We start from the raw sequence: 24473 nt of genomic DNA, 5'->3' as shown, positions 1-24473 counted from the left end.
ATCATATTGGAATAAACTGCAGCACCATGAGCCGAACAGGAATTTAGTAACATTAACACAACTATAAATTCACTTTAGAATTACCACGTCACAAAAATGCCATTATGAAAGAAGATATTTTGACATTAAAAACTACTGTACAGTAAGCAATCTTGCACACAAACAGATCAACATTGATTGCAATGAGAGAGAGATGGCATTGAGGTTCATGAAAGAAACTCAGTGTGTGTGATATTTATCTTCAGTGGAATGGCACAAGGTGATTTCAAGCAGGCGCTCCATGGATTTGCTACGTTTTGCCATTTCTTCCGTATTGATTGACTGTAACATGTTGTTGTTTCTTGAACTCGGACTTGGAGTCTTCCATACACACTTTTTCTCTAAAGGAGTTGGATGGGGGAGTTTTCAAATGAGGTGTAGGCTTAATTTGCGAAATTCACACTTCACTTCAATCGCATGTTGCCATTTTGTAAGAACTGCTCCTGCTATAAATGGAGGATAGTTACAGTCGAATCTACTGTCCCACATAGGCCCATCACCTACCATAATTTGATGGTGGTCAGCTCAGCTAAAAACTAAGTAAGTAAGTGAGAAAGTAAGTAAACATGCTGCATGGTGTGTATATGTTGGCCATACAAGGTAGAAACCAGGGGACAGCTGCATAAAAATACCTTCTCCTACTTAAGCACATTGATGTATAGTACAGTAGCACTTTGCGAAGAAATGTAGGTAAGGACACTGTACAAAATCCCATTTTTGATCCCCTCTAAAATTCCTTTATCTCAGTTCAAAAATTAAGGGATTTAAACCATTGACGCATTGTCAGTGCGCACTCGAGTTAATGAAGCTTACTGGATCACCTCTTCCAATAATAATAGTGAATAACAGTGGATGAAAGCACACAGTGTACATCCTGCCAGAGAAGTCGACAGGGGAGGACAAATGGGGTCAGTTGTCCAGGGCCCAGGGAGAGGGGGGGCCCAGAATTGGGTTCTCATTCCAATCCACTGTATATCATTGTGTATAACGAGGGATGGAAGCACTATACATCCTGTGTGTGGGAACACTAGCCAGCTCGCTCATCCTTGTTTTGACAGAAGCTGCACCATGGTGTTGTTATGACAGGAGACAGAGAGGGTAGTTTCAGACATGGTGACTGATGCGGCGTACTGTTGACGTGTGGACGAGGAAAAAAAGCTCTTGCCTATTACTGACTAGAGGATCTGGTGTCATAAAACTGTGAGCAATCATTCATTGCTGCTGCTGCTGCCGTGAGAAGTCAGAAGGCTGTAGATGATCTGACTCGAGATGGTTGGACAAATCAAGCAGCATCAGTCAGTCACACATAATGTAAAACTTCACTCATCATTAAAGTAATGCCGTGTGGGAATTTGCCCCTACATCTTCCTGTGCATCTTAAGAGAACATACTGGTATATTAACAGTAAATACATAGACAGTACACATGCAGTACACCTAGAGTATCCATACAATACACATACAGACATACATACACTTACATCTTGCTGTGCATCTTAAGAGAAACAACTGTTTCACTGGTATTAACATCAAAATGAAATGTGGCGATTTAAGGGTAGAACATGAAATTATGCAAGTAGTTTAATTCCAAAATGTATGTCAAGTCAAGTCAAGTCAAGTCGGCTTAATTGTCAATTTCTTTATATGCACTGGTCATACAAAGAATTGAAATTACGTTTCTTACTTTCCCATGCAGACATAGACATACTTTAGGTATAGACAGAGACAGTATACACAGACAGTACACATACAGTACACCTAGAGTAGTGGTTCTCAACTGGCACAGTCTTGGGACCCACCATTTTCCACTCTCATTCGGTCGCGACCCAATTTTTTTAGCGTTCAAGTCAATTCAATGCAATTCTCAACATGTAACCAAGACTCGGATGACTGGTTGCACGCTTTCTATCTCGCATAAACATTCAGATTGTATGTATGACAACAGATGACACAGAGTTCACTAGCCTATCAAAATAAAAGTTGGAAATTGTTGCAGGAAAAGTTGGATTTTTTTTTTTTAGAATTACTTTTTTTTTTACACCAAGGCTCCGCGACCCACCCATGGCCCCTCTGCGACCCACTTTTGGGTCGTGACCCACCAGTTGAGAAACACTGACCTAGAGTATCCATACAATACACATACAGACATTTAAAGTGCAAGACTGGACAAACAGAGGACATAGAGAGAACATAATACCTATTATGCTAGCTAATCACAAATGTTATCTTTTACATGTACATTGGTAGTAGATATACATACATGATATAACATTTGTGAATATAGGTAGGATACCTTCTGGAAATTCTACTTAGAAATGTACACCTTAATTGGACAGGACAGTGAAAAACGGACCGGGTCCTTCAGTACATCCAGTATAACACATGGCATGCCTCATCTTGAAATGTACATCCACAGAACACCACCGCTGTTCTCACATTGTTGTGCACTATATGCACTATATGTGCAATATACATGGGTGACATTCTTGAAATGCCCACATCAAATGATACTCTACTCTACTTTACTCATTGAGCTTTTTTTAGGGTACTTAATGAAGCTTTTCATGCAATCCAGCTTCACGGGAATCCCCAGAGTGCAAGCTTTCATTTGCAGATCATGCAGCATCTACTGTACAAAAAGGGGTTTATCTGTAATCAGGGTTTGTTGTTTTAGGATAAACAAAGTCCCCTTTGGAGTCTCTGAGCAAAGCACATTTGTATCACCCATGCCATATCAAAAGATTGAGAAATCAATACTGTTTCTTATTTTGGACAGCACTTTACCAACGAATTTGTGACACAAAGCTAAGGCTCTCCACTTCAGCACAGCAAACTTTTCATAAATATTTGGAGAAAATCCAGTGTTAGAAAATGTCACAATGCACAATTTTACAATTCGTTTTTCACACCGCAAAGCCACGAGAGGCTGTGGGTTTGTGTTTGATTTATAATGGTTAAATAAGGGGAGTTGGAGCATGACACGAAGTGACGCAAGTGCTGTTAAACTATCCTTAGCCGCTATAAATCGAACAGTGAGATGTTGGAGGGTGTGATGGAGGTAGTTCCATCAAGGCGTAGCATTCAGTATTATTGTGCCTGTTTGTATCGGACATAAAAAATACATTCCTTGGAATAAAAACCTCAGAGCATACAATTGTATTTACCTAAATCCATAAATATAAAGTTGCAATTATAAGATTAGCTCCTGACAGAGAAGAGTAAGAGGCAGTGTGGAGCTGAGGACGTCTCAGGATATATTGAGAGGGTGTGATGTAGGATTGTAGGTGAGCAGACAAGGCGAAGAAGCACCGAAAGGAGGAGGGCTGAGCTGAGGGCAGAGCCAAAGAAAGTGTGAATGTACTGTTTGTGTAGCGTATGTGTGTGCATGCGTGTGCGTGTGCGTGTGCGTGTGTGTGTGTGTGTGTGTGTGTGTGTGTGTGTGTGTGTGTGTGTGTGTGTGTGTGTGTGTGTGTGTGTGTGTGTGTGTGTGTGTGTGTGTGTGTGTGTGTGCAGACAAAAAGCTAAACTGAGGCAGAATATCAGAGGGGAGGTGAGAGATGTGCGAGGTGAGCTGAGGTGGTGTTGGGGAGAGTTTAAGATTAGTCTACGTGTATAACAGGAGCACACGGTGTGAGAAGTCATACGTGCGGAAGATAGACAGACAGGCGCGTTAAAGAAGACTGAATGTTAAGCATAGAACGGCAGCTGTGGAAAGATGACGTGCACAACAAATGAGAGGACGGCGGCGTCTGTGTTTCTTGAACCTCCCGCGGCTGTTCTCTTATTTACAGACATGTTAATTAGCCTGAGAGCAGCTCTCTGCTTCCACAGCAACACGACGTGAGTGACTCACCAGGCAGACAGGCAACCCTACTGTAGCTCCACTCTGCACATTACTCTGAAATCACTCTGACTACAGACAGCTAGACCAACCAAATGACTCCAAAAGGAGAGGTGAAGACTTGCAGACAGAATAGGATGTGAATAGTTTGGTGTTGGTTGACTAACAACTAGTAGCATACTATTCCAAATCACAGTTTTGATTGAAGACTTTTTTTAATAGTAATACAGGGTGTCTACAGGTTTGACCAAGTCAAAATTAAGACATTTTAAGACTTTTCAATACCATTTTCCAAATAAAATTAAGACCAACTCGCAGCGTTTACAGGTTTTAGCAAGTCAAAATTAAGACATTTTAAGACTTTTCAATACCATTTTCCAAATGAAATTAGGACCAACTCGCAAGATCATACACAGGTTCAAATGAAGCACAAAAACCAATTGGTTATTTACATTAATGTAGCCGTTTGAAAACACAAAACTATACACAATGAAACTTTACACTAAATAAAATTCAATAATGCATTCTAAATTAAGCTTACACTACATGGCTACAACTCCCGATTTCCGTCGCGAAGTTCATCACATGGCTGACATAATTATTCCTCCCTAAATTAAGCTCCACAAATTTAAGACATTTGGGTTGAAAATTTAAGACAAAATAAGACTTTTCAAGGCCTTATTTGGCGAATATGAAATTTAAGACTTTTTAAGACTTTTTAAGGACCCGCGGCCACCCTGGTAATACACAAGGACCATATTCCTGCTGTCTGGGCTTGTGCTGAGATGGAGGGAGTGGAGGGAGGATGGGTGTAGCTTGGTTGTGTTTGAGAACTCACCAGGAACCTGGCTGCAGTGGTTTGAATGCATAGCATGTTACTAAGCGTAAGTGTGTACAACAAAAGCGACCAAAGTGAGCAGGTAGCAGAGGTCGTTGAGGAGGCTTCACCGTTTTTCAGCTAAAAATGTCTATTTCTGGAAACTCAAAAGGGCAGACTATGGAGAAGATAATGTATGAAAAGGACAATTTTCCCTGTCATAACGAATACATAGAATTTGGCATTTACAAACATTACACAGTGCACCTTTAAAGCGGTGTGACTACAGACAAAACAGAGATGCAGAATCATTGTTATAGGTGACTGGACCGCATAAATCAAAACCCTACCCCCATACTGCCCACTTACAGTGCCCTCCATAATTATTGGCACCCCTGGTTGAGATGTGTTAAAAGCCTTAAAATAAATTCAGTGTTTATTGCAGAAGAATACTGTCACACTGAAAATTGTAGGAAAATGTAGCCTTCAACTCAAATGAATTGTAAGAAAATAAAAAAATCCCTGACTAAAAAATAATTATTTTTCATTAAATCACCTGTTCCACAATTATTGGCACCCTTAAGAATTCCCAGGAAATAAATATAATTGAAGCATTTCTGTCATTTCTACAGTAGTTTACAAAGTTTACCAGAGTATGTAGGAACATTTAATTAGTAATTCATCACTTCCTGTTTCCCTGGGGTATAAATATGACGTGACACCGAGGCCATTTCTCTTATCCACTCTTAAACATGGGAAAGACAAAGGAACACAGCATACAAGTGAGGCAGATGTGCGTCGACCTTCACAGGTCAGGCAGAGGCTACAAGAAGATTGCCACTCAACTGCAGCTGCCCATATCCACTGTGAGAGGAATAATTAAGAAGTTCAAAACAACTGGAACAGTGGTAAACAAGCCTGGACGAGGACCCAAGTTTATTTTGCCACCACGCACAGTGAGGAGGATGGTAAGAGAAATCAAAAGATCTCCAAAGCTCACTGTTACAGAATTACAACAAATGGTAGCATCCTGGGGTCACAAAGTCTCCAAATCAACCATCAGGCGCTGTCTACACGCCAACAAGCTGTTTGGGAGGCATGCACGCAGAAAACCTTTCCTCACTCACAATCATAAACGCAAGCGTCTGGAGTTCGCCAAGCGGTATTGGGGCTTCAACTGGGACCGTGTGCTTTGGTCAGATGAGACCAAGATTGAGCTTTTTGGCAACAAACACTCTAAGTGGGTCTGGCGTACCACGAAAGATGCGCATGCTGAAAAGCACCTCATACCCACTGTGAAGTATGGGGGTGGGTCAGTGATGCTGTGGGGCTGTTTTGCTTCCAAAGGCCCTGGGAACCTTGTTAGGGTGCATGGCATCATGAATGCTTTGAAATACCAGGACATTTTAAATCAAAATCTGTTGCCCTCTGCCCGAAAGCTGAAGCTTGGTCATCACTGGGTCTTTCAGCAAGACAATGACCCTAAACATATGGCCAAATCTACACAGAAATGGTTCACCAGACACAAAATCAAGCTCCTCCCATGGCCATCTCAGTCCCCTGACCTCAACCCCATTGAGAACCTGTGGGGTGAGCTGAAGAGGAGAGTACAGAGGAGAGGACCCAGGTCTCTGGATGATTTAGAGAGATTCTGCAAAGAGGAATGGCTGAAGATCCCTCTTTCTGTCTTTTCCCATCTTGTGAAACATTATAGGAGAAGATTAGGTGCTGTTTTGTTGGCAAAAGGGGGTTGTACAAAATATTAACACCAGGGGTGCTAATAATTGTGACACACATTATTTGATGTCAAATAATTATTTCTTTATGTGGGATTTTTTCCCCACTGAATAAATGCACTTGTATTGAAGGTTGGATTTTTCTCTTTTTTTCCATTAAGGTCCCATATTATTTAGAAAAAAAAATAAAATAATTGGAAGCTAAAAAACACATCTCAACCAGGGGTGCCAATAATTATGGAGGGCACTGTATCTTAAGCCCACCTCCATCGATCAGTACCAACTACTGCACTGAGAGACTTTTTATATTTGAATGTTTAATGTGATATGATCCGTTTGTATGTATGCTAGTAGACACCTACATTTCCTTCGAGATGAATGAATGCTACTCTACTCTCCTCTAATCTACTAAATAATGATGATAAGAATCTGTAATATCAGGTAACACAGACTACTGTACTGTTTCAAAAATAAATCACAGCGGTTGAGTGGCCAACCTTTTCATTTGCAGGCATCGCCCTCATTTCCACAAGCCATTCACACAGCCACTCCAGCTCACAGGGTGACTTTGAAGTGGAGCCACAAGATTGTAATTGAAAGAGTCAGTGAAGAGGAAAGTGTTCTTAGGTGAGTAATAAACATGGAAGGATGCGAAATTGAAGGTAGGACTGCAGCGGGATGTTAAGAGAAGCTGTAAAAATGTACAATGAACTTAAAAAAAGAAACATCCAGAATGGATGCTTTTACAGTAGTTTAAATCAGTATATTTATCCATATACTTTGTGTGCACGACGTATGCACAGCTTTGTTGTGTTACAAAAACTTTTTTTTAAGTTGGTTAAAAATAGAATCTTCCAATCTTCCATAAAGGCAGAAATTATGCAGGATTTGGCACCACTCGAATCAGACTTGGCCCAAGATGTCTGATCTATCTGAATTGCGATTGTGATTGATACAATAGCAAATTAACATGGAAAAGTGTACATTTCCAAACCATAAAGGAATACTTAGAAATTGATGGCACTAGTAAACATTTAGCCAGACAGTGCCGTAAATAAGTTCTAGTCAAAAAAGCTTTGATGTTACGAATTAAATTAGTAAAGACCAGGCCAGGCTATTTAATGAAAAAAGATGACATTTGTAAATGGGCTGCACATATTTTTGTAAATAAACTTTAAAAAAAATCTAGTCTGGCAATGCCATAGCCATCAGTCCATGAGGTATGTACAGCACTACAGCAGGATACAGCTGCAGGGCTGAAGTGCTGGAGCTCACTTCCACTGATGCAGACTGACATATAAGACACAGGCTGGCAATAGCAATCTCCTCAGCAGAGCTGCTACCCCACTAGTCGTCTAGTGACACATCATCACTGAGGTTCACTGTAGAGAGTTCAGCCGTGACAACCCCAATATGCACACCAACCTCTTTGACTAGCAAGGCTCAGCAGCATGGTCGGTTTTCTGTCTCTTTTTTTGCCAGTTTAACCACATATGCTCCATCTCCATCCTCCATCGATCATCTTAGATGAAGTGTCTGACGCTCTACTTCCAAAGTTACAACAGCAGGTGAAGGATGGACAAGGGAGAGGGAATTTGTAGAGAGAGGGGAACAAATCCCAGAGGCCTTTCTTCTGAATTAAAAAAAAAACTCATTTATTTGAGCAAGTTGAGATCAAGCTATGGGAGAGCTTTATTAGTCCGTCACAGGCGGCCAGCCTCTGTATTACCTGGGGAAGAATAGAAATGGGAGCACGGAACTGTGACTTTCACAATAAATTACCTCTACACGGCTGTATCAGGCACGCCACACCACACACACACACACCCTAGTCCGCACTTTCGCCACCATAATTGGAATCCCGCTAGAGAGAGGGTGAGAAATGGATTGATAGCTATGGCAGGCTGGCTTGCCATTTTATATAGACACTCCTGTCTAGCTGGCAGCCTGGGGTGAGTTTCTCAAAAGAGAAGTTGTTAGCCTGTTAGCAACTTCGGTAGTTGCCAATGGGAAAATGCATTGAAAACAACAAAGTAGCTAATGTAGTAAGCAACTTTGGTTTTGAGAAATTCACCCCAGCATTGTGGGTTGGGGGGAGGGGGGCATAAAGTGCATCATAATTTCCTCAGATTTCTGCCAATCAACTTCACTCACTCATGCACCTCAAGGGAGGATATCATTACCATTACTGGACAAGTTGCCCATGGGGACCCAGGTTCGAATCCGGCCTGGGTCATCTCCCAACCGTACCCCGTCGCTCTCTCTCCCACTCATTTTCTGCCATCTCTTCACTATGAAATAAAGACATACACACACCTCTAAGATCATTTCACTCAACAGGCAACAATAGCAGGGCACTCTCCCTTTTTCAGCCCTTAAGCAGTCTCTTGACCACATGCGTGAGAAAGCCCAAGATAATAAGGCCAGTAAGATCATTATATTCCGCACGGCACGGTATTGTCCAATCACATGCATGTCAGCTGCCAGATGCACCATCAAATGCACATCGTCAAGAACTGAACAGAGCTGCAGTGAGCACTCTATATTGCTACTGTAATAGGAACCTGTTTGGATGGGGTGAAGTGACGCGCTAGAGAGTCTCCGTCCGCAACCTGAAAAACAGGCACCCCAAAGCGGTTTGACTCATTGCAGCAGAGCAGCAGCCAAGAAGACGACAAGCCCAACATTGCTGCTGCTCCTTCACTGCGGCCTCCTTTTTTCCATCATTTCTTTTTCTCTTCTCTTTTCCTGCCGGTTGAGTTCCCGGAGCTATACCCCCCCCACCCCCTACCCTCCATGTCTGAGGCCAGTGAAAGTTGCCTGACTATAAAGCCGTGGGCCTGACACTTGTGCAGCGCGGCCGCGGTCGTGTGATCAGAACGGGGGCCAGCATGGGGCCGACACAGCCGAGCTAATTAGGGGGAGAGTTTCTCCACTGAGCGACGCTGTCTGCACTCACTCTGGGAGTCGGAATGGAGGGTCAGTTCTGACAGAGTGCATCTTGGGAACACTTGTAAGAGTGTGTGAGGGAAGGGGGGACGAAAACAGCAGCAGACAAAATAGAAGGAGGGGGAGAAATGGAGAGAGAGACACGCACAGCAGCAGGGATGGAGAAAATGGAAAGAAAGATATGAAGCAAAGGGGCTATGGAGAATGAAAGGAGAGAGGGGGAAGCTCGGGGACATGAGCCGCAACCAGCAGCACTGCTGCAGGATAGAACATGCTGACGGCAGAAGATCTGGGCCAATTAGGGAGCGGAGATTAAATAGAATGTAGAATCACATCCGAACATTAGGATGGCATGGCTGAAGAGCTTGATTATACCAGCTACGCAGCGACACATTTAATCTCATAATATTCTCAAAGTAGTCTAGGATCAGCCAAGTTGGAAGATTTTGTGGCAGGTTACTGGACTTATTGGTGGCATCGTGTTTTATAGTGGTGTGCACGACGACTCCATGCGCCACTATGTTGGTCAGTTGGTTGACTCGCTTTTCAGAGACTTTGCATGCAACACAAATAAAGCCTAAATAACATGTGTTCAGTCCATCAGTGTTCATGACATGGTAACTGAATGGCAATCAGTGGATTTTTTTCAGGCTGGTTGGGTCCTACGGTACCTGGAGCTGCAGCAGAAGAGCAGCATGTCTCGGCTCTGCATCAGCACCAGCAGCAGCACCAGGAAGGCCTTCGCCCGGATCACCGCAGACGGACTCTCCAGAGAGCGCATGATCTTCATCACAAAGTCCTACAAAAACACGCATGCACGCACGCACGCACGCACGCACGCACGCACACACACACACCTTAATTTCACAATTTTCAATATGTGACACAAAACTCACCCCAATTGTTAACCTTCACCTGCCTCCGTTCCCCTGTACCCATACTAGCGGTCCCTCTAACCAGTCTTCTTTTTAGACAACAGTGGTGAAGAGCAAAAATAATAAGTATAGACATCAGACCGCTTGTTGACCCAGTCTCCACCTCTATTCATTGCCAATCCACATTAACTTCCCTTGGCCTCTCCACCGGTCCCTCGTTTTAGATAAGGCTGGTGGTGGACAGTGTGGTGCAGAAGGCCGGGGCTGGCAGTGGGTGACATACAGGTGTTATCAGTGCTGCCATAGGCTGAGGGCAAGAGGGGGCAACTGAAAGTCCTGGCGCTGCTCTTCACTTGAAACAAGAGGTTAATCATAAGCTAATGAGCTCCACTGCATTTTGGTGAGCAGCAAATTAGCAGGATTGATTAGCTTCCGCTATCTTGCATTTGGAGAGTAGAGGAGAGGGGTGGAGGAGAAAGAGGAACTGGTCAAAAGAAGGCGGCACGGCGAAGCATTGCGATTAAATACGCCATCGAGTGAAACTTAATTAATTTCAAAAGCGCCCACTTCCTGCCCGAGTTGTAATTACATCAACAGTATTCCAAGCTGCATGTGGGGAGATTGCGACACTTTCCTCACCCAATTAGCCAAGTCGCCTGGTGATTCATTGAAATTTAAATTCCATGCCAGACAATGCACAAATAAACACGCACTGTTCAGGATTCCTGTTTGTCAAGGAGCAAAAAGAATACATTTTCTTTTTTTCATAGAATTTTTGCAGAATTGAAGACTCATACGGTTTCAGGCATTGACTGAAGGCGTGTTTTTTTTATTTAAGCTGGATATTTGCATGCAAATTAATTCGGGTGAAAGACAATTACCAATGGTAATCAGGGAGCCTTGACAGAAGCATGTAGGACCTTTTAAATCAATTTCAGCCGCCTATTTTCCAAACGATTACCCCTTAAGATAACAAGCAAAATAGAGTGCACGAGTCAGTGAGCAGCAAGAATGAAACAGCATTTCACAAAATGATGAAAACGAATCACATTTTTCATTTATGCTCATGTTGACGTGCTTTACAAAGTATGAACAGCTTCATATGCACACACTGCATGATCAATCTTATCTGTTCTTTAAACATAATCTCTAATGTGCAGATCCAATACAGAGATGGGTAAACTGGCTCCAGAACACAGTTGAACTTCATACTGGCTCCAAATATTCACCAGCCCAGCTGATTCTGGCTAATTAGTAGCCTTTTTTGAGCCAGGCCAGTGAAGATAGACTCAGGAAATGATGGGTAGAGAGTATGATGGTAAGATTGGGACATTACCCAAGCTGAACTTGAACCTGGGCACACAAACCCATTTATGGGAGGGTGAGTTATGGCTCATTCACACTGCAAGTATGGGGGCTAAATCATGTCGAATGTATCTGTGCTCAGTCCGTAATCGTTAGGAAATATGAAAACAGATTAAATGCTTAGCAGTGAACGACCTGAACGTTTTACCGTGTGTATGGCCCGGATGAACCTGCTGATGTCTACGTTGTTGTCACGGTTCCACTTACAAAAAACAAGAATCTTCCGGCTCGCAAAATGTTCCAACTTTCTAGTTCATGAACAACTCATTTTCGAACACAGCAGTCGGTTCGAGATTAGGTGCCGGAAATGGCATTAGCACAGTTCTCATGTCAGCCTGCTAATGATCACGGTGCGTAACAAGAGAGTTTGAAGCGGCAGTTCTCACCTTGTCCTGAAGGAGGCGCTGAGAGTGGACACCCGACTCCAAGACGGCCGCCAGCATGGTCAGCATGTGCTGCTGGATGCGGCTGACCCCTGACCCCAAGCTGCCCAGCAGGGCCGGTAGCCCCACCTTGTCAATCACGCTCTGGAAGGCAGCTGGGGAGTGACGCGTGATTTTGGAAAGGGCCTGGAGGGAATAAGGAGGGCAAGTCAGTCAGTCAGTCAGCCAAGACACAGCAACCACCAAAACATGATCCAGCAGAATGTGACGCAAGTAAGCGGAAAGTGTGTCAGAGGTGTACAGTAGGATTTCACAGGCAGAAATAAATCACCAGTCACAACAAAGGCTAATATCTCGGATATATTGCACTCACATACATTTAGAGGTACAGTATGCCATTTTTTTTTGTTTATTTCCAGAATTTATGCTCCCAGTTCACAAATGTTACACTTTTCATGTACCCATTTCTAAGTATGTGGAAATTCACACATTTCATACATGAATGGATGGATCCTCTACATGTCTGCCATTTTGAATGACCAGGAAGACATCTGTGGCTGTACTGTAATAGTTAAACCTATGACTATTAGTTTATTGCTTGTTATATGCCTTCACAGCGGAATTGTCTTTTCTTTGATTGGCTGATGGGGTGACCATTAATTCCGTGGAACCGGTAAAGCATCTATCTAAAGCGTCTATCCGACGCACCTAAAATTTTTGTTTGGAATATTGCCTGTATCTAAGGGATAACGTTGTAGAAATCATGCAAATGTCGCCGGTATTCCAAACGAAGATTCTAGGCGCATCTAAGTTACACATATACGATATTGAAGCGTCTATCTTGCTCACTAGATTCTGGTGCAGTTGGCAAGGTTCCTACAACTTCACAGACAGTAATAGATAAAGAAAATACTCTACCCTAACGGCAGATGAGTGGGATACAGTATATCACGAAAGTGAGTACACCCCTCACAGTTTTGACATGGTTTGGGGATGCATGAATGCTGTCAACATTGGCAATCTGAAATACACCTAAAAGAAACATGTATGTCAACATGCACTGTGACTACTGAAGCAGATCATGCTATTCTCCATAGGATTGCATTCAAATCTCACACCAATCTATTTAAGCCCGGTGCACACTCAAAATGTAAAAGTTCAATGCAAAGAAAGGTTGAAACGCATACTGATGATCTCCCTTTTAATCCCTTTTCATTTTGAGACGATTCGAGCCAACACAGCCCCTTCTCTACCGGATTCTGAGTGAACAAGACATTTAAGCGGTTAAATATGTTGTTAAAAGGTCCCTAATCACTAGGGCTGGGAATCGATCCAAATTTCCTGGATCGATTCGATTCCGATCCAGAAGGTTGCGATCCGATTCGATCCACGATCCGATTCGATTCAATTCGATATCGATCTTTTGTATTGCTGGGTTGTCACTTTTGAATTCTAAGATCGACTGTAAAAATCTAAATATCTCAGCCTTTGATGCCCACACAAACATGAAATACCTTGGTATGTGAGAAATAAGTGGGAAACTGTGGAAGAGTGCTACAAGATGTGGTTGAGAAAATAGCGCCTATAATGATCTACAAAAGATCGATCCGCAAAGTTGTGAATCGATATTACCCTTTTCGAACCCGAATCGATATTGGATCGCGATTCGATCTTTTGAACCCAGCCCTACTAATCACTGTGTCAAAGTGACATTTCTGTAATGTTTTCCTATGAAAAGATATACTCACAAATCTGCAAAAACAGTGAGGGGTGTACTCACTTTCGTGATATACTGTAAAAGCCTTCGAGGTCACCAAAGTGCTAAGCCTCCGCCTCGCCATTAACTTTTAGGAACCGGTCACCTCGTCGGCTGTTTTCCCTGACTTAATATATGAAGTAACAGATATGATGGACTTACAGATATGGCGCTGACCCTCATTGCGTCCACAGTGGAGTGTGTGAAGAGGTACCAGAGTGCGGGGCCGATCTCTGGCGTGATGAAGCCCTGTGCGTAGCTGGAGACGCTGCTGCAAACGTTCTCCACAATCTTCGCTGCCATGTGATTCACCACCAGCTCTTCCTGCAGCACACACACACACACACACACACACACACACACACACACACACACACACACACACACACACACACACACACACACACACACACACACACACACACACACACACACACACACACACACACACACACACACAGCTTTAGCTGTAGTGGACAACACAGCTAACAGGTTCACTGCTGGTTCAGATATGGGCTATTCTACCAACATCACACACAGACACAATAAGAACAACAAAAAAAGATTCAATGGACTAGAGACAACTTGAAATAACGAGGTGGAATGTCTGTGATGCAATAATGAGTCGGATTGTAATCGGAAATCTCTGTACAACAGCAAAGGTTATTGTACTATAACAATTCTATCAATTCTAAGGCCTGGTGAGTAAAACAACTTTGAAAAACGAGTTGTTTTTATGACCCACACTCTAATTCTAGTATAGGCTATATGCTATATGTTTACTGCAATGTGCAATAATGTGTAGTAGGTCTGAGTGTATGTTTATATTTGTGTATTTATGCAAGTTGTGTGTCTGTGTGTGTGTGTATGTGTGTGTGTGTGTGTGTGTGTGTGTGTGTGTGTGTGTGTGTGTGTGTGTGTGTGTGTGTGTGTCTGTGTGTGTGTGTATGTGTGTGTGTGTATGTATAAGACAGAGACCGTGTGTGTGTGTATGTGAACTGATGTAAGGCATTTTGCTAGACTGAATTTGTGTTATATGTTTACTACAATTTGCAATGATGTGTATTAGGCCTTTGTGTATGTTGTGTATTTGTGTATTTATGTAAGCTGTCAGACACCCTCATTTCCCTCCGGGTTAATAAAAGTACTCTACAGATAGTCACTTGCATTGGGTAGCAAAGTTGTCTTGCTCACGCATGGTAACAATATTTGAATATTATAAACATTTTTCACACTTTCAACAGAGAGTACATTGTAGTAAAATTACTTTTAGAGGATGATTTGACCTTCTGTTTTTGTGTTTAGAGTATTTCACCATAAATATACTGTACATTGCACATTAAGTTTTCTGAAGTGTCTGCAGAATGAACGGACAAATAAAACTGACAGCCTATCCATGACAAGTCTACGGAATAAAAAGTGAGGTAGAACTGATAATTCCCATTAACGAAACTGAAACGCATCTTCGGTCTGACAGAACCTCATCTGGCAACAGCAGGTAATATTCAATGACAGCTATGCAAGCCAAAATCTGTCAAAAAATATCCCATGCTTGTCAAAAAAAGGAAGTGAAAATAAATATGTTCTGCCAAAAGGAAAAGGATGCATAAAACATGGAGAACTGTTAATATATAGCAGGGCTCCAGAGTGCGACCAATTTGGTCGCATATGCGCCCATTTTTTTCAATGGTGCGCCTAAAAAATATTTTTAGGCGCACCGGTGCGACCAGCCATCAGTAGAACAAAATCAATTATCAAACAACCGTTTTAATGGACATAAAATGAATAGTCATTCTACAGTAGTGGTCCATCATCACACAATAAAACGTGTCGATGCGGTCATTCCTTCAACTCCGCTGAACTACCGGTAGCTTTCTCCCCCTTCCTCGTTCACAGGCAGCCCGACGTTTCAGAATAGAATGTTCGACTTCGCTCAACTATCCGAGTTCACATGTGCCAGCGAGTTTTGTGTTTTCAACCAGGCGAGTTTTGCAACGGACGAGAGAGTTACAATCACGGTAAAAACAGCAAAATGACTTGAGGATATGTTAAACACGAGAGAGTCACAATCACGGGGAAAAACTAAAGGGCTTGAGAGGATATTAAACATTGTCACACAAACACGCAGACGGGTGCGGATAATTGCCCGTTTCAGCCGCATGCAGAGCTGGCCAAACAACAGGTGACGCGCTAGTCTGTCGGGACTTCTGTGAGAGTTTTTTGATAGCGACTAGGGCAGGCTACATACTGCCTATCAGTCGGCAAGGCATCGTTCATGCACCTCGAGACAGCACGAGAGAGAGTGAGCGAGCGAGCGAGCGCACTAGTGGTGTCGTGTCTGTTCGTAGCGCTTGCTAAGATACCACAATCATTAGACCTATGCAGAGGGAGAGCGCTCAAAAACGGGGAAATAGACAAAACCCAACTCACCTCAGATTCCACTGTAAACATAGGCTAGGCTATTTGTGTCTTAGGATTTTAAAAATCATGACATGTTTAGCAGGGTTTGTTAAAAAAAAATCTATACATCCATCTATCCATCCATCCATCTATCTACCGGTATCTTCATATTGTAAGTCTGTGCTTGTGCCGTGTGCATAGCCTTATTGCAGAAAAGGCTGGTAGGCTATGTTGATCTTACTAGTCAAACACATACTCACTAAAAGGCTACTAATTTGGTCTTTTCAACCAGCCAAACTGCTTGTAGCCAAGATGTGTTAGTTAGGTAGCCTACTGTCATGTCTTTTATGAGGAGCACATTTGGACTAGCCTATAGCACATGGAAGGCTCCAGGTCTTTTAAAATATAGCAATAATAATAATAATAATAATAATAATAATTATTATTATTATTATTAGGCCTATTATTATTATTATTCTTGCTATTATTATTGCTATTGTTATTATTTTTAATTATTATTTTTTAAAGCTGAGGTGCGTGTGTGTATGGGGTGGTGAAAACATTTGGGTGCACCTAAATTTTGTGCTGGTGCACCTAAAAAAAAATTTTAGGCGCACCAGCGCAACCAGTGCAAAAAGTTAGTCTGGAGCCCTGTATAGGCTTCAGTCACCTGTTTTGAAAAAACGGTGAAATGGGTTTTCTAAATTATTGAATCTACCCCGAGTCTCATGATTTCATGAAATTACATCATGAACTTCAATTCGCTACAACCTCAAGCCAATATTGTGCAAATAATTCCCAACCCCAACCATGTCACAGCCTTCACCCGGAACAGTGAGTTTAATTTGGGGATGGTTTTTTTTCTCTTTTTGCGTATCTGCAGGCCTCTGTCCTGAAGCGTGTTTCTCAATGCAGCTACTACAGTGCACCCTGAGAAATGAAACATTAAAAACTGCGCTGAGGAAGCTCCAGGAGGACCCTAGGAGCAGGGCCGGATAAACGCGCAGGCTAGATATGGCTGCAGGCTAGGGGGCCCCACCTGCCAGGCGCCCCACGATTGCCAATGAATGGCCAACTTAAAAAAAAAATGCATTTTAAATGTTAATGCTCCTCTTCACAGTTGTCAGACATATTATCCCTCATTCATTAGTCCTCATGTTGTCTGAATTATGATGCTGTCTATGTAATTTTGTCACAGAATCCGCAGGGGCCTACAGCAACTTGTAGCCCAGGGGTCCTAGGCCATCTTAGTCTGGCCCTGCCTGGCAGGAAGCAGACAGAGTGCCTCGGACATCAGCTAGCTACCCAAAAGGCAAAGCCACTATTCCAGACACTGCCGCCTGCCTGCTGCTGCAACTCGGCCGACTTTCTCTGCAATCAAGAACGCCTCCTCTGAGGCCAGGACCAGACCCGAAAGGTGAGATGTGGGAGCACACTCTCTCTCTCTTTCTTTACATCACTCACACATACCCACACACACACCCACCCACACACACACCCACACACACGCACAGACATGCACAGACATATACACATACGCATGCACACACGTACACACAAACGCCCAGACACACGCACACACGAGTCACAGGAGGATGCAGTAGAGATGGGCTAATGCAACTAACTTCCGAACTGAGTCTGAGGAAAATTCAGAGTGATTGACAGCCAGCTTGAGGGCGAGAGGACAAGAGAGGGAGGGAGGGAGAGAGAGAGAGATACATGAGAGGGAGAGAGAGACATGAGAGATATGTGTAGGGGCAGAGCAACCATCGTTGGAAGAGCCTGTACCCAAGGAACAAATTTATGGATGGATGGATGGAGTGGTTGAATGGATGGACGGACAGACGGACTGCCGGCAGGGGCGGTTCCAGACATTTATTCTTGGGGTGGCAAAGGGGTGGCGAAGTGTATTTCAGGGGGGCATTCTCCTACACTAAGGGAAAATGATAAACGGTATACAATCGACACACACACTTATGTGATACAGTGAATCCCTTAAAGTGAAACCCTGCAACCTAAAGTTCTATGTCTGAAATGATGTCAAGCATTAAGGCTATTGGTCACAATCAGGGCTCTTAATTGGGGTGGCAAATCATATTTCTAGGGGGGCAAATGCCACCCCCTGCCACCCCTTAGAACCGCCCCTGACTGCCGGACGGCCGAATGAATGAGCAAGCATTACCATGGTAATACACTTTCTTACTTGCATAGATAACCCCCCCTCCAAAAAAGGCCTAGTACAGGGGTTCCCAAACTTCACCATGGCAAGGCCCCCCCATCTCCCGATGGATTCCAGCCAAGGCCCCCCTAACATCGATGCTACACTACTTTTTTGTTTATTTGTTTATTTGTTGGATCCCCAATGGATTACTGTATTATAATGCAGTTCTTAACTAATGGGACTTGGTTAGTAAAGGGATTGTCAGCTTTATAGCACCTCCTCGCGGCCCCCCAGGGGTCCCCGGCCCCCACTATGAAAACCCCTGGCCTAGTACACGTACACTGCAAGCTGTAAAGGACTTCAAAAATACAAGAATGCTCTAAGGAGGAGTGGAATAACATGCAGTCTACAGAATGACAACGAAAGAAAGAAAGAAAGAAAGAAAGAAAGAAAGAAAGAAAGAAAGAAAGAAAGAAAGAAAGAAAAAAAGAAAGAAAGAAAAAAAGAGAAACAACTACAAGAAGAAGGAAAATGAGAAATGCAATGACAGCGCACACAGAGAGAGATATATACATTTTGTAAACGGGGGATATGGAGGGAGGGAGGAGGGAGGGAGGGGTACAGGCAACACTACTGAGTCAGCAGCTAAGGGGACACGCAGGCACTGACTGAGGAGGATACGGCATGCGTGGATATTATGGGATGGTATCATGTGCCCATATTTATAATGAGACAGGCTTCTGTGGGCTTCCCTGTGGTAGCAGAGGAGGCGGCGTTGGAAGAGAACCTGCCTGGCCCAGAGGCTGCTGCAGTGTTTACAGGCGGCAAGCGCAGACAGACTGGCCCATATGCTGTTAGCCTACAGCACCGTCTCCACAGGTGTTGCAGAGGAACCGATGGGTGTGCTGGGTGTTAACACAACACACACAAACACACACACACACACACACACACACACACACACACACACAGGCATGCTGGCACAATTACTCACAATACAAACACAAACGTGTGCGCGCACACACACGCACGCACGCACGCACGCACACATGGCACACTTTATGCAATAGAACGTGGCACTTCAGCAGTCGCTTCCTGGCACCGTCAACAGGGCCGATATCTAATTGGCTCACAGGGGAAGGCTGTTTGCTCAGGCACTACGCGATACACAAACCCACAGCGCTTCTGCACAAACACATATTTGCATGGCACGGAATAGAGAACTTTGGCAAATTAAAAACAAGACCTCATTAAATGTGTGTGCATGAAAGCCCCCTTTCCCAAACGTTCCCCCCCCCATGTGCATGTTGCCATAACCGTAGACCGCCGACCTTATTTCATTAACTGACACCTAAGTCAAGAACAAATTACACTGTTTGTTTACTGGCACATGGAGAAAATACCAATTTCGTTTAAAAAAAGAAACACACATTTAAAAACGTTTTCTAGAAACTGAAATTGAGCACATATTCCAACAGGCTGATTCTTTTCAGGCCAGTATGTCCATTTTAATCCCTTTTGATCATGTGCGAAACGTTGGTGTGTGTGACTGATTTACTGCTCTGCGTGTGTGTATAGGTGTGTTCATGTGCAATGGAGCATGCAAGAGTGTGTGCGTGTGTACATTGGGGAAAGAGTTGGTGTGTGCGTGCGTGCGTGTTTCTGCGTGTGTGTGTGTTATATTTGAAAGCGTCTCTTGTGGTTTCGCCACTGGCAGTGGATGTGTGTGTGTGTGTGTGTGTGTGTGTGTGTGTGTGTGTGTGTGTGTGTGTGTGTGTGTGTGTGTGTGTGTGTGTGTGTGTGTGTGTGTGTGTGGAGTGAAATGGTGTCCTCCCTTTGAAGGTCCCTGCACACCTGGCCGTGAGTGGAGTGGGGAGCTCTGAGTAAATCAGGAGTGGCGGGCGGACCCTTTCATTAGACGCCCCTCCGCCCCCTTCCACCTCCCTCCCTGTAGCTCTCATCTCCGGCCCCGCACAGCTCAATCAGCCCCCCCCACCCCCACCCCTACACACTTCAATGCAGCCTTCAATGAACTCGCAAACATACACCACAGAACACAAAAGACCTTGCTCTCCTTTGGTCTGCGATGGATTCAAATGGACTCGGCAGCGCGGAGTAGACGAATGGCGGCGCACGAAGACTTGTTGCACTCGAGCTAAAAGCTTTTAAACCTGAGCTGCGTGCAGAGCATGTGTGGTACAAGCTGGATATCCTTAAGGCAAAACCTGAGCGTGATGATGACAGAGAGAGGTAGTGTGAAGAATACGCCACTACAAACAGCCTCGGTCTGGGTCTTAAGTCATTTGAACTGTTGGACACTGTATACCAACAAACACATATGGAAACATTCATGTACGATTTATACTGTTGGTTCTTGCTTTCAACCTACTTCACAAATGATGTACCTCAGTGTTCAAGTCGGTAGCTGACACCAATTCTCAAAGAAGACTTCACTGCATGTTTATGACAGCAGACCCTAGAACAGGGTTCCCAATGAAAGCCACTGTAAATCTCCCTGACATTAATGACTAAAAAATTTGAACTTTCAAAAGACATCTAGAATTAAGAACTGTGATCTAACCAGAGAGGGACAGAGGCAGCAATATAACCAATCACAGCGCTCTACCTGTAGCTTCTGTAGCCCCTTTTCTAGAAACAAGATGATTCGCTTTAACGTGATGCACATCAAAAAGTTAATGCAACACACGGAAAAAACATTTTGTTCTAATGCTGTTTTGCATGAACACTACAGTAAGTTAATTCGCTTAGAATATATGGTTTTGGGATAAGTTGCATTGCTACAGAAGTGATGGAAAAGGTTTGATGTGATATGGAATAGCCACACAGGTGCAGAAGCTACAACTGGACCTGGCTTGAAGGTTCCAACAAATGCTTGAACACCTGGTGTTGCGTCTCGTGCAGGACATTCTCTCTTCTCTACGTTCTAGTCTTTTAACTGTGTGTTCTATTCTGCTGAAATTTTGAAAATCATCTGGAGAGTCAGAAAAATGTGCATTAACATGCTTGGTTGTGACATTTTATTTCACAAGAATGGTCCTGTTGATGGAAAACCAAGTGGACGCATCTTATATCGCTACAAAATAATGTGATTTAACTTTTCATTACTTTTTCAGTAAAGCTTGTTGTATTTGGCAATCTACTTGCATAACGCGCATCAGAGTGTGATGGAAGGAATTGTTTACTTTTTCAATTAAGCATGTTGTATTTGGCAATCTACCTGCAAAACTCGCATCAGAATGTGATGGAAAAAACGGCTGTGTCTATACTGTACATTCTAACACTATTCAATGAATTAGTAAATTAAGGGCAGCAAACGTTTTGCAGCACAGTTTTGAGATTTAGTTTTTGCATAGAGGTAGATTCTTACTCAGCGTTAGTTCATGTGTATTTGACGTGCGCAAATGGCTTGCGCAGTCACGTGACCCAGAATGGCACCACACCCCCTGTCGCAAGCTCGAAAATCTTTGCTCGGCACAAAGTCGCACATAGGACATTTTTTCTGACTCTGCGCGACACCAGCAGCGACCAGGGAGTAGTCAGAAAGAGCAGGAGATTACTTGAGTTGCCTCGGCTGGAGAAGAGTAGCCTCGATACAGTTACTGGACTAGAGCAGTGGTTCCCAACCTTTTTCTTAAGGGACCCATGTTTTTACTATTGTAAGCTTTGGTGACCCAACCACGCGAGCACCCGCATGAGACGGAGTCACAAGATGCCCTCTGTTTCCTGCGAAAACTAATTTTAGTTATTTTATTCCTCAATTCGTCTTTGGTCAAATATAGAATAAATGTTTAATGTAGCACTTACAATTTGTTGCTTCTATGCATTTATTAGTTAAATGCTTTGTCTTTTATTCAACATGGGCTATATATATTTAAAATGAAACCCCCATAGGTTGGGAACCACTGGACTACAGAACCCTGCATCGTTTTCAGGATAATATAATGTCTTGAAGCCATTTTATCTTCTTCCTTAAATTTTGTTCAGTGAAACAATTGTTTACTTTTTTAATAAACACTTTTGCACTGGTGTCAATGTTCCCTGACACGCCCTCACTTTCTGCACAAAGTGATTGGATTCCCTGACTTCCCCTGTTTGACACAGTCTGGAATACTGACATTTTGTAATATTCCAGAAATTCCCCGACCCATGGAAACCCTGTCAGAATATTATTCTTACTGTAATGTAATTGTTTGGACCTGTTCCCATGTGCCAAGGATAGAAAACCAACTGACCCGAACATCTGACACAAACAAACAACTAATGGCCTCAATACAAGGCACTGGAGCATCACCCCTTCCTGTCCCTAGAGTAAAAAAAATGAGAATATGAAAAGACAAATTCAAATTTCTAATTTTGAGGCTGTAAACATCGCACTATAACTACTTGCAATAGTGTGTTTGTTCTTCTGTTTTGAGGGTGAAATAGATGTTGGGGATAGAGAGTCAGGAGAGAGGAGTGCCATCCTCCAAATTAATCAATAAATGGAAGAGGGGGGGGGGGGAGTAGCCTGATACTGAAAAATATTTTATGGATGTGTGTGTGTGTGTGTGTGTGTGTGTGTGTGTGTGTGTGTGTGTGTGTGTGTGTGTGTGTGTGTGTGTGTGTGTGTGTGTGTGTGTGTGTGTGTGTGTGTGTGTGTGAGAGACCAAGCAAGCCAGCCAGAGAGGGTTTGTGTTTGTGTTTATGCTACATTTCTAGCCAGCTTCCACACAGGAAAATCTCCACAAATTTCAACTGCACCCACGCCCACATCTCAGACTATAATTCATACAGGGAAAAACCCTCTCTCACTCTCCCTTTCTTTCTCTCTCTCTCTCTCTGTCCCCTGCCCAATCATCTCCACTCCCTCCCCCTATCTTCAGCTCCACAAGGCTCTTGCATGCTGCCCTCTACAGTACCTCTCAAGGCATCCCTCCCCCTCTCTTTCTCTCCCTTGTATCACTACTTCACCATCCTCTTGCTTTCTTTCTCTCCTCTTACTACTCCATCTCTCTGGCTCTCTCTCTCCTGAGATACTCTGCTTATGCAGTATGTGCTGCTGCTGCTGCCCTTCACTTGCTGACACTGTGAACGTGCTGACATGCCCCCGCCACTGACATGCAGGTCAACCCACAAGTGTCTTGAACTTGACCAAATGCTTCAATAACAATCCAGAGCAGAATAACAGTACTGTAGGTCTACTACCCCTACCAAGCTTTCATGTGGAAAACAAAGAAGCATAAAGAGTGATGAGGTTACATAAATTTATTTACACAAAATGTATTATCAGATGTAATAAAACTATATTATTACCATCCTTAGTTACAATGCTCATATCAAACCAACACCACAATCATTACAAATCTTGTCTTACTGCCAATAGATGTGGGCCATTTAATATTTTGTATAGCTTTATATCAGTTTGATACGATGGTGTATGGCAGGGGTGGGGAACCGTTTTCATTTGAGGGGCCGCTTCAAAATGTATGAAGTACGGTACTCCAAGGGCCGTACTATGAACACAAACCAGGATTTGCCCCTGTATTTTAGGTCTATATTGAAGGTGGCCACCTTTGCAACAGATCCCACTTTCACCAGGTCCCCTGTAAATATAACTAAATTATATTGCACATGAAATTTCAAAGATTCCTTTACAAAACATGTCACATTTCATGTGAAACTGCATGACATAAATAACATTCATAAAAAGCATAAATTATATCAGGTGCCGGATCAGACGGCCTCAGTACAGGTAACGGCTCTCAAGACAGGTTCCCCACCCCTGGTGTATGATGACCGGTGATTACTCAGAATAACTTGTTTGCCTATGCTTAGTATAACACACAACAGCAAGCCGTCCTTGGTGTAAAACTGTAGTGCGTCTGCTGTGAGGTCATGGGTTCAAACCCCAGCCCACATTTTTGACGACCATCATTCGGGTAGATATTCATTGCAACCACTGAAAACCTACATTTTAAGGCCCATTAATACTCCACATGTGTCAATGAAATTTGGAATTGAATTTTGGATTCTGTCCATGCTTTCTATCTGTTGATGTATCGATACCTCTATTTGTCTTTTGAGTGGGGTGCATTTTTTCCCACCTGTTTGGAGTCAACAGACAGGACGTGAGAAATAAACTCTTAACATTC

At 43.3% G+C, this 24473-nt stretch overlaps 1 protein-coding gene across 1 annotated transcript in view; it reads right to left on the bottom strand.

Moving 5' to 3' along the window:
* Nucleotides 1–24473, bottom strand: part of ulk4 (unc-51 like kinase 4) — a 141514-nt gene that overhangs the window by 77650 nt on the left and 39391 nt on the right. Inside the window, exons 20-22 of the mRNA XM_063199756.1 lie at nt 13923–14084; nt 12008–12190; nt 10053–10180 (exon numbers count right to left, since the gene is read on the bottom strand). Of these exons, the coding sequence (XP_063055826.1) occupies nt 10053–10180; nt 12008–12190; nt 13923–14084 (473 nt within the window). The remainder of the gene's footprint in view (nt 1–10052; nt 10181–12007; nt 12191–13922; nt 14085–24473) is intronic.

Source organism: Engraulis encrasicolus, chromosome 5 (genome assembly GCF_034702125.1).
Source record: "Engraulis encrasicolus isolate BLACKSEA-1 chromosome 5, IST_EnEncr_1.0, whole genome shotgun sequence".
Classification (NCBI taxonomy): domain Eukaryota; kingdom Metazoa; phylum Chordata; class Actinopteri; order Clupeiformes; family Engraulidae; genus Engraulis; species Engraulis encrasicolus.
Note: the sequence above shows the minus strand (reverse complement) of the source record. Positions and strands in the feature narration are given on the sequence as shown.